The 20393-nt window shown below is 39.2% G+C and overlaps 1 protein-coding gene across 4 annotated transcripts in view; it reads right to left on the reverse strand.

Annotated features, from left to right (window-relative positions):
- Positions 1 to 20393, reverse strand: part of LOC143037429 (glutathione synthetase-like) — a 371409-nt gene that overhangs the window by 73646 nt on the left and 277370 nt on the right. For all 4 annotated transcript variants that reach the window (XM_076205616.1, XM_076205614.1, XM_076205618.1 and 1 more), the window contains one exon: positions 177 to 250. In XM_076205616.1, the coding sequence (XP_076061731.1) occupies positions 177 to 250 (74 nt within the window). The remainder of the gene's footprint in view (positions 1 to 176; positions 251 to 20393) is intronic.

Genomic DNA, 20393 nt, shown 5'->3' on the forward strand with positions numbered 1-20393 from the left:
CACTAAGGAATCCAACCACTACCATCAAAATAACCCATTAGTTACTTTGAGAAAATATTTTGTAGTGATGTCTGAAATACTCTAATAGCTAACATTGTAATTAAAACCTTATGTACAAAATACTACTGTAATACTAAAAAATGAATAAATAAATGAATAAAATAAAATGTACTTACTTGGGATTTCCATAAATCTTCCAGGCTTCAATCATACCATCACAGAGGGCTTCAAGAGCATTATTTTCTGGTAACTGGAAAAAGAAGAAAATCTATGCCAATTACTGTACTGTAAAAATTCATCACGCCTTAAATGCTTAGTTAAAAGAAATGTAATGCTTCTTAATCATTATTATAACTATAGGGTCCAATAATACACATACCAAAAGGCCCCTTATAAGGGGGGTGGAGAAGACAAAGTGTATACAAAACCCATTCATCACCCCTCCCATCTAAGCACCTTTTGGATGTTAAGTTATCTCTGTCCCCTATCACACTGCTTAGGCCAAGAGCATTACACCAAGACACAACACCTGGAACCAATGATTCCTACCTACATGTGGGGGTCCTACTAGATGGTTGGCAAAGTTGCCCATTTTCAAAACCAAACCCCTCATCTCCATTAGGTGAAGCCCTGAGGGGCTGACACTCATTATCTGGACTGGGCCCATGACCTCTATCTTCAACAGCATTTCTTACACTCTTTAAGACAGAGGAAGTTGACAATCAGTGACTGGTCCTATCCCTCTACCACTTTCAGCCAGTGACATAGAAATACCAGCTCTTTCCAAATCAACATACAAAGATTATCCAAACGGGAATTACCAACACTGGAGCAAAGAAGAGAAAGAGGAGATCTACTGACTATCTGTAGAATCATAAAAAGGAATGGAAATCCTAGATAGGAATGATTTACTAAAATGGGACAATGGAAAAACAAGAGGACATGAAAAGAAATTCAAAAAGGATAACCATAGAACAGATCTGAAAAAAAATCTTCCCACACAGAGTGCTGGATATCTGGAATAATTTAGATAAAGAAAGAGTCTGTACAAACACTATTCAAGATTTTAAGAAAAAACTTGATGCTGAAAGATACAAAGACGGGTCACCATGAGCACAGTTCCCTTCCCGTATAATACAACTAGGTAAATGCACTCTGCCTTTCTAGACCTACAAAAAGCATTTGATAAGGTACCACACAAGAAACTAATAAGAAAAATAGAATCAATAAGTGGCATCAGAGGAAAATTATTGGAATGGATGGGAGACTTCCTGACTGGGAAAAAAATGAGGGTAGTAATTAGAGACAACTTGAATTGGGAAGAAATGTCTAGTGGTGTCCCACAAGATTTGGTACTGGTTCCAATCATGTTTGCCATATATATAACATGGATGAAGGAGTAAAGTGTTATATGAATTTATTCGCAGATGATGCAAAAATACTAAAGAAAGTAAGAACAGAGGAGGATTGTGAATCATTACAGTTAGACCTGGACAAAATCAGGAAATAGACTCAAAAGTGGGAAGTGAACTTCAATATCAAGAAGTGTAGTATAATGGAGTTTGGAAAAAGTAAAAACAGAATATCAACAAATTATAATGGTGAAGAAGTAAAAAAAGTGAACTTGGAAAGAGACCTTGGAGTAATAATCAGCAAAGACATGACACTGGACAAACATATCAATAAAATAGTCAGAGAAACCTTCAACCTATTAAAGTCAATGAAAGTTGCATTTGACTACTTGGATGAGGAAATAATTTTAAAAAATTAGTTACACTAATAAGACCAAAACTGGAGTATGCAGCAACACTATGGACACCCAGTACTAAAAAGAATATAAAGAAATTTGAAAGAATACAAAGAGCAACAACAAAGTTGGCGCCAACTCTCTCCAAATTAACATACGAACAAAGATTGTCCAAATTGGAATTACCAACTCTGGAACAAAGAAGAGAAAGAGAAGATCTGCTGACTATTTATAGAATCATGAAAGGAATGGAAATCCTAGATAGGAATGATTTACTAAAATGGGACAATGGAAAAAAAAGATGACATGAAAAGAAGTTCAAAAAGGATAACTATAGAAGAAATTTGAAAAAAAAAAAAAAAAAAAAAATCCCACATAGAGTACTGGATACCTGGAATATTTTCAATAAAGAAAGTGTGTGCAAACACTATTCAAGATTTTAAGAAAAAACTTGATGCTGAAAGATACAAAGACAGGTCACCACGAGCATTGCTCCCTTCCCGTATAATACAACTAGGTAAATACAAATAGGTAAATACACAAAAACAACACAAAGAACTGTCCAAATTTCTTTCCAGAGAAAACAGTGTGGTGGCCTGAGAATTGTAGCCAGCCTCTGTGGGGCTATGGTATTCCATTTAGTGAAACCCAACATAGCAATTAACACAGTGCCTCCACAGTAAGGCCTGACAGATCTTGCCACATTCCCTTTGACCAGAGCAGCAGTATGCTAGGGGGACAGGGATGATGCTTCATCCATAAAATGCTAAGATGGAAGGAATAATGAATGATAAGTGTGAAGATGGGTAGATGGGTGTAGGATGGACGTAGGGTGGGTGTATGCTTTGACCTGGCCACCAAACTTATACGAGTGAAAAGGCCTGTTGATATGTATGTGACTGGCCCCAATTACTAACAGGGATCAGTACTGGCCCCGATCACATTTGCCATATACATTAATGACATGGATGAAGGTGTAGAGTGTTATATGAATTTCTTTGCAGATAATGCAAAGATACTAAAGAAGGTAAAAACGGAGGAAGACTGCAACTCATTGCAACAAGATTTGGGCAAGATCTGGAATTGGACCCAAAAATGGGAAGTAAAATTCAGTATAAAGAAACGTAGTATAATGGAGTTTGGAAAGAGTAAAAATAGAATATAAAAAAATAACAAAATTGGTGATGAAAAGGTGAAAAAAGTAAACTCAGAGAAAGATCTTGGAGTGATGATTGGCAAGGACATGACACCAGATAAGTATATTAACAAAATATTCGGAGAAACCTACAATTTATTGAGATCAATCAAAGTGGCGTTTGCCTATTTGGATGAAGAAATTATAAAGAAAATCCTAACTACACTAATAAGACCAAAACTCAAGTGCACAGCAGCACTCTGGACACCCAGTACCAAAAAGAACATTAAAAACTAGAAAGGCTACAAAGAGCAACAACCAAACTAGCACCAACTCTTTCCGAACTAACATATGAGCAAAGACTGTCCAAATTAGAACTACCCACTTTGGAACAGAGAAGAGAAAGAGGTGACCTGCTGACTATCTACAGAATAATGAAAGGAATGGAAGTTTTAGATAGGGATGACTTGTTGATATGGGACAACGGTAAAACGAGAGGACACGAAAAGAAACTAAAAAAAGATAGTTACAGAAGAAATTTAAAAAGGAACAGCTTCCCACACAGAGTGATAGATACATGGAATAAATTAGACAATGAAAAAGCGTGTGCAAACACTATACAAGATTTAAAGAAAAAACTTGATGCTGAGAGATACAAAGACCGCCATGAGCATAGCTCCCTTTCCGTATAATACAACTAGGTAAATACAGTGGTACCTCTATTTACATGATCAATCAGTTCTGTACACCTCCCCATAAATAAAAATTCACATAAATAGAAATGCTATTTCCCATTGAAATCAATGTTAATTTAATTAATTTGTTCCCGACCGTGAAAAAGTCTACTTTTTTCCCTCTGATATGATGAAGCCTGTCACCAAACAGACATAAATAGGTATGATTATGATGCTCCTACAACATTAATGCCAAAAAATCAATGTTAAATGCCCCTTACCAGGTAAAAAATATAATGAAAAAAGCAATCTTTTGTACCTACCAGTGGTAAGGCTTGCAGCTGGCGTAGGGGGATGGGAGTGAGGAGGTGGTGGAGTGGTGGGGCTTACTGACCCCCCTCTGAAAGAGGAGGTGCTCCTTCAGCTGGAGTGGTACCCTCATCAGGGTGCTGTCATTTGGCACGAGGCTGGAATAACTCTGTGATGGTTGCTTGCCGGTGCCATGTGTGCAGGATTTGGCAGAGGTGAGGCATGACCAGTTCATTGAACTGGCCTGCAACATGGCTTACTAGTGTCTGGTCCAGGTGTGTGACCTCCATGAAATCGTAGAGCTTCCTCCACATTACACAGGCCTCATTCACCTCCTCCGTGGTGGGGCCCTGGACACAATCGTCATCTCCCTCAACCTCTTGCCGTTCCTGGGCCAGTTCAGCAACCTGCTCCTGATGCAGCTCCTTCAGCTCCTCAGTGGTCAGTTCATCCTCGTGCTCCCCTACTAACTCCTCAACATCCCCGTCCTCTATCTCCAGGCCCAGGTCCCTCCCTAGTGCAACGATGTCAGAGATAACCAAAGGACCAGCAGGCTCAAAGCCCTTGAAGACCCACTCCCTGTCAAATGATGGCCAAAGCTTCTTCCATGCTGCCTGTAGAGTCCTGATGGTAACCTGCTCCCAGCTCTTGCTAATCATCTTGACACAGTGCAAGATGTTGAAGTGGGACTTTCAAAATTCTTGCAGGGTTAGGTCTGTGTCAGCGGTAGTGTTGAAGCAGCATTCAAACAGAGCATGTGTGTACAGCTTCTTGAAATTAGAAATGACCTCCTGGTCCATCTGTTGCAGAATGGAAGTGATGTTCAGGGGTAGGAATCTAATTGTGATGAAATCCAGATCTTGGGGAAGATGTGCTGGGGTGTTATCCAGCTGCAGGAGGCACTTCAGTGGCAGTCCATTCCCCTGCACAAACTTCTTGATCTCAGGGCAGCATCCCCTTTCAAGCCACTCCAGGCACAGCTATTGGGTTGCCCACGCATTCAGGTTGGAACGCCACATCACCGGAAGTCTGCTCTTCAAGATTGCCACTCTTGAATGCTCATGGCGTTCCCAAATGATACACTATGAGCAGCGTGATCTTGTAGTTGTCGCTCACATTAGCACACAACATCACTGTAAGCCTGTCTTTCATAGGCTTATGCCCCAGCAAAGCTTTCTCCTCAGCAGTAACATAGGTGTTGTTAGGCATCCTCTTCCAAAAGAGCCCTGTTTCATCACAATTAAATACCTGTTGTGGTAGGTAACCCTCATAACGCACCAGCTCCTCAAACTCCTTGATGAACGCCTTAGCTACGTCTGTGTCCACGCTTGCCGCCTCACCATGCCATATCAATCTGTGGATGCCCGTACGTTGCTGAAACTTCTCAAACCACCCCCTACTGGCTGTGAAGGGCACTGAAAGTGGTGTAAGCTGGCCACTGGTACCAGCCTGTTGCTGCTGCAGGTCGGCATACACTTGGCGAGCCCTTGAACAGATCATTTCCTCACTCAAGCTGTCACTCTTACACCGCTTCTCCTGTATCCACACAAGCAATAACCTTTCCACCTTGTCCAACAATGCTGGCCTCTTATGTGTGCTCACATACCTTATACCCTTGGACACATTAGCTGACAGAATTTTATCTTTATTTAAAAGAATGGTTCTTATTGTTGACTCAGGCATACCAAACTCTCTCACTGGCTTACACACACACACACACACTTACGTCGGATAGACGGCGAGGATTGACGTCCTAAAGAAAAAGTGAAATTTTTGTGGATCTCAACGCAAAGGAAGTACCTATTGTATTTATAGGGAAGGGTATTGCTCATGGTGTAGTGGGAAAGTGAGGAAAAAGGAGAAGGGGAGGGATTACTGAGGGAAATGGAAGGAAATGAGGAAGGAGAGGACTTGGTCCTGGCAGGCAGACGCCATGTAAACAAACGCGGGCCAGAGCAATTTAGTGACGATGAAGGGACTAACAAAAATGTAAAGATTAGAAACATAGATAAGAGCAGCACAATAGAAGGTGAGGATAATAATTTCCATGGATTTAATGAGGGGGGGGCGGATACCAACCTCCCCCGACTGGCAAGACTAGAACAAAAACTTGAGCAAATGACCGAACATTGGGAGATTAGGTTCGGTAGAATGTCAAAAATTGCGCAAAGGGTTGAAAGATTGGAAGAACTAGAGAAGGCGAACAAAAACTTAACTAATGAAATAGAAGAACTAAAGAGAGTTAAAATTAGTAAGAGAGGAGAATGAAGAATTAAAAAGGAACAATAAAGACAATAAAGAGGCCATAGCAAAAGAAGCACAGGGGGAGAAAAATACAGGAAAACAGTAAAGTTGCATTTACTGATATAATTAAACAGCAAATGAAAGAACAAACTGAAGACTCAGTTATCAAAGTGATGAGACAGAAGGAGAATATTGTAAGAGACTTAGCAGATAAAAAGAAATGTATAATTATATTAGGAATGGAAGAGAAACATAACCCATATAGAACCACTAGAATCAATGAGGAAAATGAAAAAGTAAGCAGATTACTAGAATTAGTTCAGGAAGATGAACCTGAAATCATGAAACAAATTGAAGAGAAGTTTAGACTCAGAAAGTATAGTACAGATAAGACCAGACCAATTAAGATTAAATTCAGATCACAAACAACAGCAGAGAATATCTTAGCAAAAATAGGGAAGCTAGCAGCAAGTGAACAATATAAAAAGGTATGGATAAAAAGAGAAATGAATAAAGAGGAAAGAGAGGAAGAAAAAATGAAAAGGAAAGAAGCTAAAGAAAAAAACACGACCAGAACGGAGTCAGAAAAAGAAGAATTCTACTGGAGAGTAGTGAATATGAAATTGAGGAAATGGACCATAACAGAAACAAAAAAGAAACAGAGAATACAATGGAAATAACAGAAAGTTAAGAGTATCCTACACAAATATAGATGGATTAATAACAGGACTGAATGAAATGAACAAGTATCTGAAGGAAAAAGAACCGGACATAATGGGAATTGTGGAGACAAAATTAAAAGGTCCACTACCACCCAACAGCATAGGACACAATACATATAATTATTGGATTAGAAACAGAGAGATAAAACAAGGGGGTGGAGTTATGTTCCTGACTAAGAAGGATATAAGCGTGAAGAGTGGCACATATGGAAAGAATAGAGTAGAGATGATTATGATAGAAGTAGAAGACAGAGATAAGAAGAGCAGAAAGTTTGTAATAAACTACGTGCCCCCAAAAACAGCCTCGTGGGAAGAGAGTGAACATAAAAGTATGTTAGAAGACACAAGAATAACACTAAACAAGATAATGGAAGATGGAAGAATAGTTATGATGGGCGACTTTAATTGCAAAGAAATATGCTGGGAAGAGATGAACATAAAGGGTGGAGAAGACTCATGGGGAAATGTTCTACTTGAGATGATTATTGACCACACAATGACACAATGGATCCAAGAGAACACTAGGTATAGAAATGAAGAAGAACCATCGAGACTAGACCTAATAATCACATCAGAACCTGAAATAGTGGAAAAGATAGAATACCAGGCACCAATAAGCAAAAGTGACCACATATTGATAGAACTAGAACTAAATGAGAAAAAACACATGAAAAGAAATGAACAATATACAAAAGGAAGATTGATGTATGATTTTTTTTTTTTTTATAAAATAAGAGAATTCTTTCAAAATTAAAACTGGGAAAGAATACACAAAGATACAACAGTAGAAGAGAAATAGAATATTTTGACAAAAATTTATAAAAAAGGAGTGGAAAAGTATGTCCCAAGACATACATATACCAAGGCTTTTTCCCCCTTACAAGGGAGGTAGCCAAAAAGGGAAAGGCATAAAAACACTCCCACCCATTTCATCCCTACAAACACTCCACACCCCTCCCACCCTCCCTCTCATCTGAGCACCTCCTGGATGACGGGTCATCCCTGCACCCTGCCCACTGCCCTGGGTCAGAAGCAGTGTCGCAACACACAGTACATCCACAGCAAGGCCGCTTCATTTAATTGGCGACACCCCCTCTCCGTCCCCCCTTGCATATAAGGAGAGGACGGGGAGAAATCCCTTCGGGCTGTGTCAAAATTTACTCACACATACTACCCCACCCCCCACCCCCCTGCCCATTCCTCCTCATGCAATCACAACATCATCCATATACAACCATTCTCCACTCACCTCTGTCTTCCGTCCTCTCCCTTCCTTCCTCAACAGACATTCCCCTCTTCCCCAAAGCCCCCTTCACCCCATCCATCCACCTCATCCTAGGACGTCCCCTCATGTTCACTCCCTCCACATCTGCCTTCCATACCTCTTTTACTAGTCTTTCTTCACTCATTCTTTCCATGTGTCCAAACCATCCTAATATTCTTTCATCAACCCTATCTACCAGCTCCTTTTTCACCCCTGTTCTCCTCCTCACCTCCTCATTTCTCACGCTATCCAGCCTAGTAACCCCCACCATACTTCTCAGACACCTCATCTCAAACACATTCAAACTCCTTCTCTCTTCTTCTCTTATGTTCCACGTTTCTGCCCCATACAGTGCTGTTGGCACAATCACTCCTTCATACAGTCTCCTCTTCGCCTCCATTCCCAAATGTCTATTCCTCATTACACTCTTTAATCCACCAAGGCATTTACTCGCTTCTCTCAATCTACATTCTACCTCCACCTTCACTCCACCTTTTCCTGATACCCAAGTATCTAAAACTATCCACTTCCTCCAGTCACTCTCCCTTAATGTTCACTTCCAGTCTACTGCCACTTTCACCCCTTGTACATCTCATCACCTTACTTTTACCTACATTTATCTTTAGCTTTCTTCTATCACATACTCTCCCAAACTCTGCCACCAGCTTCCTCAATCCCTCCTCTGACCCTGCCACAAGCGCAGTGTCGTCCGCAAACAACAGCTGGCTCACCTCCCACTTTTCTCCATTTCCTTTAACCATCTCCAATCCCTGACCCAGTACCCTAGCATTCACCTCTCGCACCACCCCATCCATGTATAAGTTGAACAGCCAGGGCGACATAATGCATCCTTGAGGAAGTCCCACCTTTACTTCAAACCACTCACTCTCTCCATTTCTAATCCTGTCTAATTCTAATCTCCATTTGTCCCAAGACAAAAACAAGAAAAAGATTATGTAAAGTGCTGGTACAACAAAAGTTGTAGGGAGTTAAAAGACAAAAGAGATAAAGCTTGGACCAAATGTAAGAAAGACAAAAGACCTGAAAAATGGAAAATATATACTTGTTATAGAAATGAATATGTACAAGCGTGCAGAGAGGAAAAGAGAAAATATGAAAAAGATGTCATAGAAAAATGTAAAGATCAACCAAAACTATTCTACAGATTTGTAAACAACAAACTGAAAAACAAACAAGATTTGGAGAAATTAAGACAAGGAGTTGAATACACAGAGGAAATAGAAATGGCGGAAATTATGAACAAGCATTTTAAATCAGTGTTTACAAGGGAGAATATACAACCGGAAGAGATCGAATGGAAGGAGAAAGTCCCCCCTATGAAAGAAATAGAAGTAACAAAGAATGAAATAATGAAACACTTGAGTAATCTTAATGTTAGAAAATTGCATGGACCAGATGAAATAGCAAACTGGATTTTGAAAGAATGCAGAAATGAACTGGCAGACCAAATACATAGCATAATAAATAGTTCCTTGAAAGGAAAAGTTCCAGAAGATTGGAAAAAAGCAAATATAGTACCTATATATAAAGGGGGAAATAAAGAAGACCCTACCAACTATAGACCAGTCTCTCTAACAAGTACAATAGCAAAAATTTGTGAAAGAATTATCAAAAGTAAATGGGTAAAATATTTAGAAAAAAACAGCGTGCTAAATCCAAGGCAATTTGGATTCAGACAATGACGATCATGCGTCACTAATCTAATATGTTTCTATTCAAGGCTAATAGATATAATACAAGAAAGAGATGGATGGGCTGATTGTGCATTTCTAGACCTGAAAAAAGATTTTGACAAAGTACTACATAAGAAGTTGCTTAAGAAATTAGAAACTGAAGGAGGAATACAGGGCAAACTGCTTAAATGAATGAAAGACTTTTTGCAAGAAAGAAAAATGAGAGTAGTGATAAGAGACAAGCACTCAAGATGGGATAATGTAATAAGCGGTGTTCCACAAGGAACAGTCCTGGCCCCAATAATGTTTGCTATATATATTAATGATATGGATGAAGAAATTGAAAGTTATATGAGCTTCTTTGCAGATGATGCAAAACTATTAAAAAAAGTGAACACGGAAGAAGATTGTGAGTCACTACAGAGTGATCTAAATAAAGTATGGGAATGGAGTAGGAAGTGGGAGATGGAGTTCAACACTACAAAGTGTAGTATAATGGAATTTGGAAGAAGCAAAAAAAGAATAGAAGGATCATATAAATTTGGAGAAGGAATAAAAAAAGTAGAAAATGAGAAGGACCTGCGAGTCATTGTTATGAATAATACGTCACCTGAGAAACATATAAATAAGATCTTTGGAGAAACTTATAATTTAATAAGAACAATTAAAGTGGCATTTACATACCTGGATGAAGAAATGGTGAAGAAAATTCTAATCACTCTGATAAGACCAAGATTGGAATATGCTGTAACGATGTGGTCACCAAGTACAAAAAAATGTATAAAAAAACTTGAAAGAATACAAAGAGCAATTACAAAATTGGCACCAACGCTCTCAAAACTATCATATGAAGAGAGACTAGAAAAACTTGAACTACAGACACTAGAGCAAAGAAGAGAGAGAGGAGATTTGATAGCTATTTACAGAATCATGAAAGGCATAGAAATTACTGACAGAGAGAATCTGATAAAATGGGATGACAGAAATACTAGAGGACACGGAAAGAAAATAAAAAAAGACAGCTATAGAAGAGATTTGAAAAAGAACAGCTTTCCTCACAGAGTAATAGACAGTTGGAACAAGTTAGATGAGGAAGTGGTGTGTGGAAAAACAATACATGAATTTAAAAATAGTTTAGATAAAATGAGATATGAAGACGGGACCTCATGAGCATAGCTCCCCTTCCCGTAAAATACAACTAGGTAAATACAACTAGGTAAATACACACACCAGTCGAAGTGACAGCAAAGCTTGGAGCTCCAGGAAAACTTCAAGTTTTATCGATCTCAATGACAAGGGAGCACCTTTGTTGTATTAGTGGGGAAGGGGAAAGATCATGGTGTAGTGGGAAGGTGAAGAAAAAGGAGAAAGGAAGGGATTACTGAGGGAAATGGAAGGAAATGAGGAAGGAGACGAATGGGCTCCCCTGGACATCAGAAGAAATGTCAACAAGAGGGCTGTAGACAATGCAGGTGAAGTCGAAAATATAAGTAAAGGCACTAAAATTATAACAACACAACAGAAAGTGGAGATAATCATTTCCATGAATTTAATGTGGGAGGGGATGGCAACCTTCCCCGATAAGCAAGTCTAGAGGAAAAACTAGAGAAAATGATCGAACACTGGGAGGTCAGGTTCAGCCAACTTACACGGATTACACAAAGAGTTGATCAATTGGAAGAACTAAAGAAGGAGAATCAAAACCTAACTAAAGAAATAGAAGAATTAAAAAGACAGTTAAAAGAAGTATAAGATGAGAATGAGGAATTAAAGAAGAATAAAGAGAATAAAGAGTCCATAGCAAAAGAGAAAAATTATTGAACACTGGAAGGTTAGGTTCAGCCAACTTACACGGATTATGCAAAGAGTTGATAAATTGGAAGAACTAAAGAAGGAGTATCAAAACCTAAAAAAAGAAATAGAGGAATTAAAAAGACAGTTAAAAGAAGTATAAGATGAGGATGAGGAATTAAAGAAGAAGAATAAAGAGAATAAAGACTCCATAGCAAAAGAAGCACAGGGTTGGAAAAAAGTCCAAGAGAACAACAAAACTGTATTTAGAGATATAGTGACACAGTAAATGAAAGAACAAACTAAGGACACAGTTATTTAAGTGATGAGGGAGAATAAGAATATAGTAAGAGACTTAGCAGACAAAAAGAAATATATAGTTATGTTAGGGATGGAAGAGAAGTATAATCCAAACAGGACTACAAGAGTTAAAAGAGAAGGAAGAGGTAAACAAGATATTAGAAGTAGTTCAAGACGATGAACAAGAAACAGGGAAAGAAATTGAAGAAATATATAGAATAGGGAAATACAATACAGATAAGATCAGACTAATTAAAGTTAAATTCAGGTCACAAAAGACAGCACAGATTATCTCAGCAAAAACAGGGAAACTAGCAAAAAGTGATCAGTATAAACAGGTATGGATAAAAAGAGAAATGAATAAAGAGGAAAGAGAGGGTGAGAAAACAAAAAGACTAAAAGCTAAGGGGAAAAAATGAGAAAAGAACAGTGTCACAAAGGAAAATTCTATTAGAGAGTAGTGGATATGAAAGTAAGGAAATGGTTCATAGCAGAAAAAAATGGAAGGGAAACTGAAAACATAATGTAAGTAGCAGAAAATTAAAAGTGTCTTACACAAATATAGATGGCTTAATAACAGGCTTGAACAAACTGAATGATTACCTGAAGGAAAAAGAACCAGACATAATGGGAATTGTAGAGACAATATTGAAAGGCCCACTACCACCCAACAGTGTAGGACATGGTGCATATAATTATTGGATTAGAAACAGAGAGGTAAAACATGGGGGTGGAGTTATGTTCCTGACTAAGGATATAAATGTGAAGAATGTCACATATGGAAAGAATGGAGTAGAGATGATTATGATGGGAGTGGAGGACAGGGATGGAAAGAGCAGGAAGTTTGTAGTAAATTATGTGCCTCCTAAAACGGCTTCATGGAAAGAGAAACAAAAAAATATGTTAGAAGACAAAAGGATTATACTAAATAAGATCATGGAAGATGGAGGAAGAATAGTTCTAATGGGTGACTTTAATTGTAAAGAAATCTGCTGGGAAGAGATGACAGTGAAAGGTGGAGATGACCTATGGGGAAATGTACTACTTGATATGATTATAGAACATACAATGACACAATGGATACAAGAGAATACTAGGTATAGAAATGAGGAAGAACCATCGAGACTGGACCTAATAATCACATCAGAACCCGAAATAGCGGACAAGATTGAATATAAGACACCAATAAGTAAAAGTGGCCACATATTGATTGAACTGGAACTAAATGAGGTAAAATACATGGAAAAAACAAACAATATAAAAAGGGAAGATTGATGTATGGAAAAACAAATTTGATAAAATAAGAGAATTCTTTCAAAAAACAAACTGGGAAAGGATACATAAGGAGAAACCAACAGTAGAAGAGAAATGGAATATTTTGACAAAAATTTATAAAGGACTGGAAAAGTATGTTCCAAGACAAAAACAAGAATAAAGATATGTAAAGTGTTGGTACAACAAAAAATGTAGGAAGTTAAAAGACAGAAGGGATAACATACATACATATACCAAGGCTTCTTCCCCCTTACAAGGGAGGTAGCCAAAAAGGAAAAGGCATAAAATCATTTCCACCCATTCCATCCCTCAATACACTCCACACCCCTCCACCCTCCCTCTTATCTGAGCACCTCCTGGATGACGGGTCATCCCTGCACCTTGTCCACTGCCCTGGGTCAGAAGCAGTGTCGCAATACACAGTACATCCACATCAGGGCCGCTTCATTAAATCAGCGACCCCCCCTCTCCGTCCCCCCATTGTATAAAAGGAGAGGACGGGGAGAAATCACTTCGGGCTGCATCAAATTTTGCTCACACATACTACCTCACCCCCCCATCCCCCCGCCCATTCCATCTCATGCAATCACAACATCATCCATATACAACCATTCTCCCCTGTCTTCTGTCCTCTCCCATCCTTCCTCAACAGACATTCCCCTCTTCCCCAAAGCCCCCTTCACCCCATCCATCCACCTCATCCTAGGACATCCCCTCATGTTCACTCCCTCCACATCTGCCTTCCATACCTCTTTTACTAGTCTTTCTTCACTCATTCTTTCCATGTGTCCAAACCATCCTAATACTCTTTCATCAACCCTATCTCCCAGCTCCTTTTCCACCCCTGTTCTCCTCCTCACCTCCTCATTTCTCACTCTATCTAGCCTAGTAACCCCTATCATACTTCTCAGACACATCATCTCAAACAAACTCCTTCTCTCTTCCTCTCTTATGTTCCATGTTTCCGCCACATACAGTGCTGTTGGCACAATCACTCCTTCATACAGTCTCCTCTTCGCATCCATTCCCAAATGTCTATTCCTCACTACACTCTTTAATCCACCAAGGCATTTACTCGCTTCTCTCAATCTACATTCTACCTCCACCTTCACTCCACCTTTTCCTGCCACATTTCCACCCAAGTATCTAAAACTATCCACTTCCTCCAGTCGCTCTCCCTTAATGCTCACCTCCAGTCTACTGCCACTTTCACCCCTTGTACATCTCATCACCTTACTTTTACCCACATTTATCTTTAGCTTTCTTCTATCACATACTCTCCCAAACTCTGCCACCAACTTCCTCAATCCCTCCTCCGATCCTGCCACAAGCGCAGTGTCGTCTGCAAACAACAGCTGGCTCACCTCCCACTTTTCTCCATTTCCTTTAACCATCTCCAATCCCTGACCCACTACCCTTGCATTTACCTCTCGCACCACCCCATCCATGTATAAGTTGAACAGCCAGGGCGACATAATGCATCCTTGACAAAGTCCCACCTTTACCTTGAACCACTCACTCTCTCCATTTCTAATCCTGACACAAGCTCTACTACTCTCATAAAAACTCTTGACAGCTCCCAGAAGCTTTCCTCCTATCCCATATATCTGCATAACCTCCCACAGTGCCTTTCTGTCTACCCTATCATAAGCCTTTTCCAGATCCATAAAAGCCCAAAAAACATCCTTCCCCTTTCCTATAGCTTTCTCATATATCTGTCTTACCACAAAGATCTGATCTACACAACCTCTGTCCTAAATCCACACTGTTCCTCACCAATTACTCCTGTTCCTCTCCTAATCCTCTCAATCAAGATCCTCCCATAAGCCTTCCCAACTACACTTAATAAAGCTAATCCCTCTGAAACTACTACATTCACACTTGTCCCCTTTTCCCTTGTAAAGAGGAACTATACAGGCGCTCCTCCAGTCCTCTGGCACTCTACCCTCTCTCCAGCAAACATTAAATAACCTCACCAACCAGTCCACCATCACTGTACCTCCCTTTTTTAGACATTCTTCATGGCATCCATCCAGACCAGGTGCCTTACCTGCTTTCATCATCTTAACAACTGCCTTCACTTCATCCTTCCTTATTTCTCCTCCATTCTCCTCACTCATCACTCTCATTTTCTTCGCATTTCCCACTGCAGCTATCTTTCCCTCCCTATCCTCCTTCCCATTTAGTAACTCCCTAAAATATTCTGCCCATCTTCCCCTTACTGCCTTCTCTTCCATTATCATCTCTCCATCTGCACCTTTTACCTTTTCTTCACTACTTGATTCGCCTCCTCTTCCTCTCTTAATTTCTTTCCAAAACATCTTTTTATTACTTTCACTATTTTCAGTCATACTCTTACCCCATTTCACATCTGCTCTCCTCTTTGCAACCTTTACCTTTTGCTTTACTTCTCTTTTCTTTTCTTTGTACCTCTCATATGACTCCCTCATCCTATTTTATAACCAATCTGTGAAAGCTCGCTTCTTCTCTTCTACAACCTTCTTTGTTTCCTCATCCCACCATTCACTACCCTTTCTTCTATTTCCCCCTGTCCTTCTTGTTCCACACACCATCCTTGCACACTTTATGACTCCCTCCTTGAACCATCCCCATTCCTCCTCCACACCCAGCTCTACTCTATCCTTTACTCCCTCCCACTCCTCCTTCAGCTTCTTTCCGTACTCCTTCTCCTTTTCCTTTTCATTCAAGGAGTTCACTCTAAGAACCTCCCTACCTTTTGTCCCTTTCCTCTTTCTCCATCTATCCTCCACTCTCAACTTACCTTCCACCAAAAAATGATCTGATATTCCCCCACCCTCTCCCCTTAGCACATGTACATCCTTAACTCTTCCTATCATAATCCTATTTACCACTACATAATCCATTAGCACTCTATCTACCACCCTTCCATCCACCACCCTCTCCCATGTGTACTTATGCTTGACTTTCTTCCGAAACACTGTATTTGCTATCATCAACTCTCTTTCTAGACATATTTCCACCATCAACTCTCCACTACGATTCTTTCCTGGAACTCCACATTTCCCAACCACTCCATCAATTCGACCATTTCCTACCCTAGCATTAAGGTCTCCCAGTACTATTACATTGACATTTCTTCCTAAATCCTCTATGCACTCTTCTCACTGCCAGGCCCATATGCACTTACAAACACCCACATCTCTTTCCCCAGTTTCACTTTCATCCACATTATCTTTGAGGAAACCTCCTTCCACTCCACTACATGTTTACCTATCTCTTCACTTACTAGAATAGCCACCCCTTCCCTCCCTCGCCCTCTCTTCACTCCTGATAACCTCCCACTTACACACCCAAACTTACACTCACCTTTCCCTTTCAACTTAGTTTCACTCAAAGCCAACACATCCATCTTTCTTCTCACAAACATACTACCTCTCTCTTCCCTTTTACTCTCATCTGTACTACATCCACGCACATTAAAAGACCCAAACCTTAAGGTGCTGGTCCGAGAACTTCCAGACCCTCTTATGCCTTCTCTTTTTTGTTTAGGAATGTTCCCTGTGGGGCTACAAGGAGAAGGATGCCTAGTCCCAATCCCTGTCCCTTTCTTCTCACCTCTTACGATCCAAGTGGGAATACTTGGTGGCAGTATTCTTTTCCCCCACCACAGGGAATTCCCCCATCACAGAAAAAGAATACTCAGAGAAATGGTACAGGACAGCAACAAGGGGTTGGGGGACAGCATAACAGAGGGATAGTCATAGTATAAAAGTGTCATCATTTCTCTATGAACAGAGTTTTCCTCTATCATAGACAAAATGATGTGTGGCTCTGGTCCATAGGGGCACCCCATATAGACCCTAAAGTATCAACTGCATGCTACTTTGCCACAATAACAAGCAGCCAATACCCGAGACGGGGTGAAGGGATAAAGCTTGGATAAAATGGAAAAAAGACAAAAGACCTGAAAAATGACAAATATGTACTAGTTATAGAAATCAATATGTACAAGTGTGCAGAAAAGAGAAAATACGAAAAAGATGTCATAGAAAAATGCAAAGATTAACCAAACTATTTTACAGATTCGTAAACTACAAACTGAAAAACAAACAAGAATTAGAGAAACTACGACAAGGAGGAGTTGAATACACAGAGGAAATAGAAATGGCAGAAATTATGAACAAGCATTTTAAATTGGTGTTTACAGGGGAGATCATATAACCTAGAGATATCAAGTGGGAGGAGAAAGTCCCCCTTATGAAAGAGATAGAAGTAACAAGGAATGAAATAATGAATCACTTGAGTAACCTTGATGTCAGGAAATCACATGGACCAGATGAAATGGCAAACTGGATTTTGAGAGAATGCAGGAATGAACTAACAGACAAAATACATAGTCTAATAAGCGGTTAATTGAAAGAAGGAAAAGTTTCAAAAGATTGGAAAAGAGCAAATATAGTACCAATATATAAAGGGGGAAACAAGGAAGACCCTACTAACTATAGACCGGTCTCTCTTACAAGTACGATAGCTAAAATTTGTGAAACAATTATCAAAATTAGATGGGTAAGGCATTTGGAAAAAAACAAGGTACTAAATCCATGGCAATTTGGATTTAGACAAGGACAATTATGCGTCACAAACTTATTGTGTTTCTATTCAAGGCTAATAGATATAATACAAGAAAGAGATGGATGGGATGATTGTGCATTTCTAAACCTGAAAAAAGCTTTTGATAAAGTGCCACATAATGAATTGCTAAAGAAATTAGAAACTGCAGGAGGAATACAGGGCAAACTGCTGAAGTAGGAGGAAGACTTCTTGCATGAAAGAAAAATGAGAGTAGTGATAAGATACAAATACTCTAATTGGGATGAAGTGATTAGTGGAGTTCCACAAGGAACAGTTCTGGCCCCAATAATGTTTGCTATATATATTAATGATATGGATAAAGAAATTGAAAGTTATATGAGCTTCTTTGCGGATGATGCAAAATTGTTGAAAAAAGTGAACACTGTAGAAGATTGTGAGTCGCTGCAGAGTGATCTCAATAAAGTATGGGAATGGAGTAGGAAGTGGGATATGGAGTTCAATACCAAAATGTGTAGTATAATGGAATTTGGAAGAAGCAAAAAAAAGAATAGTGGGATCATATAAATTGGGAGAGGAAGAAATAAAAAAGTAGAAAATGAGAAGGACCTGGGAGTCATTATTATGAATAATATGTCACCTGAGAAACATATAAAAAAAAAAAAATTGAGAAACTTAAAATTTAATAAGAACAATCAAAGTGGCATTTACATACCTGGACAAAGAAATGGTGAAGAAAATACTAGTCACTTTGATAAGACCAAGATTGGAGTATGCAGCGACGACGTGGTCACCAAGTACAAAAAAAAATGTATAACAAAACTTGAAAGAATACAAAGAGCAATTACGAAATTGGCACCAACACTCTCAGAACTATCATATGAAGAGAGACTAGCAAAACTTGAGCTACAGACACTAGAGCAAAGAAGAGAGAGAGGAGACTTGATAACTATTTATAGAATCATGAAAGGCATAGAAACTATTGATAGAGAGGATCTAATAAAATGGTATAGTAGAGATATAAGAGGACACGGAAAGAAAATCAAGGAAGACAGTTATAGAAGAGACCTGAAAAATAACAGCTTTCCCCACAGGGTAATAGACATTTGGAACAATTTAGATGAAATTGGTTGTGTGCAAAAACGATACACAAATTTAAAAACAGTCTAGATAAAACGAGATATGAAGACGGGACACCATGAGCATAGCTCCCCTTCCCATAAAATACAACTAGGTAAATACACATAAACTTTGAGTAGCTTTGGCAATCACTTCCCTCTTTTTCTCAATCATGATGCTGGTTTTCTTATGAGCATCAGCTTCAGTAGGACTTCTCACCTGTTTTGGAGGGATTTTAAAGGCACAAACAGTACAATACCAAGGGGTAGGCACCAAAAGAAGGACCAGTTGTGCACACAACAAAGATGGTGGGAGGAGACACAACACAGTGTGAATGGTGACGTCAGCAAGATGGCGACACAGGATTTGATTTTCCAAACAGTACTGGACACCAATGTGCCCGCGAAAATAGAAATTCTCTGCATAAATAGTAACATGATTTTCCCCATAATTTGACCGCATAAATAGAATTTCACGTACATAATGGCACACATAAATAGAGGTACCAGTGTATGTAATAAAACATTACTGATGATATGTCAAATCTACATCTACTATCATGAAGAAATTAGTGTACACTATGTTTACCAACTTATAAAATGACAAAATGTTGGAGGGAGGAGAAACAGAAAAGAAAGGGGAGTAAGCAAAAAATAAAGGAAGATAGATCTGAGAAAGAAGGAGAAAAGAAATGAGTGGAGAGAGAGAATGAGAGAAGAGAAGAAAGAAGAGGAAAATAAGATCAGAGAGAGGAGAACAAAGAAGATTGAGGAAGGATAGAAGGGAAGGAGAGAAGAAAATAAAATAAGAGACAAGACAAGGGAAAAGAAAAGATAAAAAAGGGAAAAAAAGAGGAGAAAGAGAAGAGAAACAGTGGAAAAGATTAAAAATACAAAAGAGAAAGATGAAAAGGAAGACATGAGAGAAAAGAGAAAAGAAAGGAAAAACAAGATGTGAGATACGAGTTAAAACGAAAATACAAAGAAAAGAGAAAGAAAGCAAGTGAAGGAAAATGGAGAGAAAGGAAGAAAGTGTAGAACAGGCTAACCTGAGATGATTTGGTATATTGTGAAAAATAATACAATTAGACATTTCCAGAAGATACAGGAATTGGAGCCAGGAATGAAAATATGAGGCAGACCAAAGAAAAGATTGGTACATAGGGTGAGAGGTTTCAAGGGCTTAGGATCATGATGTTAAACAAGCTAAAATGTAATGAATCAGAGACAAGTATATAGACTAAACAGACTTGTTCCTTTTGAGTGGAGCATCTCGGATAAAGAAATGAGGTACAGTTTTCACATGCTCTAATTTGGAGGGAGTAAAAGGAATATGTGCAACAGCAATGTAGGGGTAAATATGTTGAAAGAGAGAGAGAGAGAGAGAGAGCGAGAGAGAGAGAGAGAGAGAGAGAGAGAGAGAGAGAGAGAGAGAGCAAAGGGGAAAGAGAGAGAGAGAGAGAGAGAGAGAGAGAGAGAGAGAGAGAGAGAGAGAGAGAGAGAGAGAAGGGAGAGAGAGGGGGAGGGAGAGAGAAAGAGGGGGATGGA

This window comes from Oratosquilla oratoria, chromosome 22 (genome assembly GCF_046742065.1).
Source record: "Oratosquilla oratoria isolate Oo_2021 chromosome 22, ASM4674206v1, whole genome shotgun sequence".
In the NCBI taxonomy this organism is placed as follows: Eukaryota; Metazoa; Arthropoda; class Malacostraca; order Stomatopoda; family Squillidae; genus Oratosquilla; species Oratosquilla oratoria.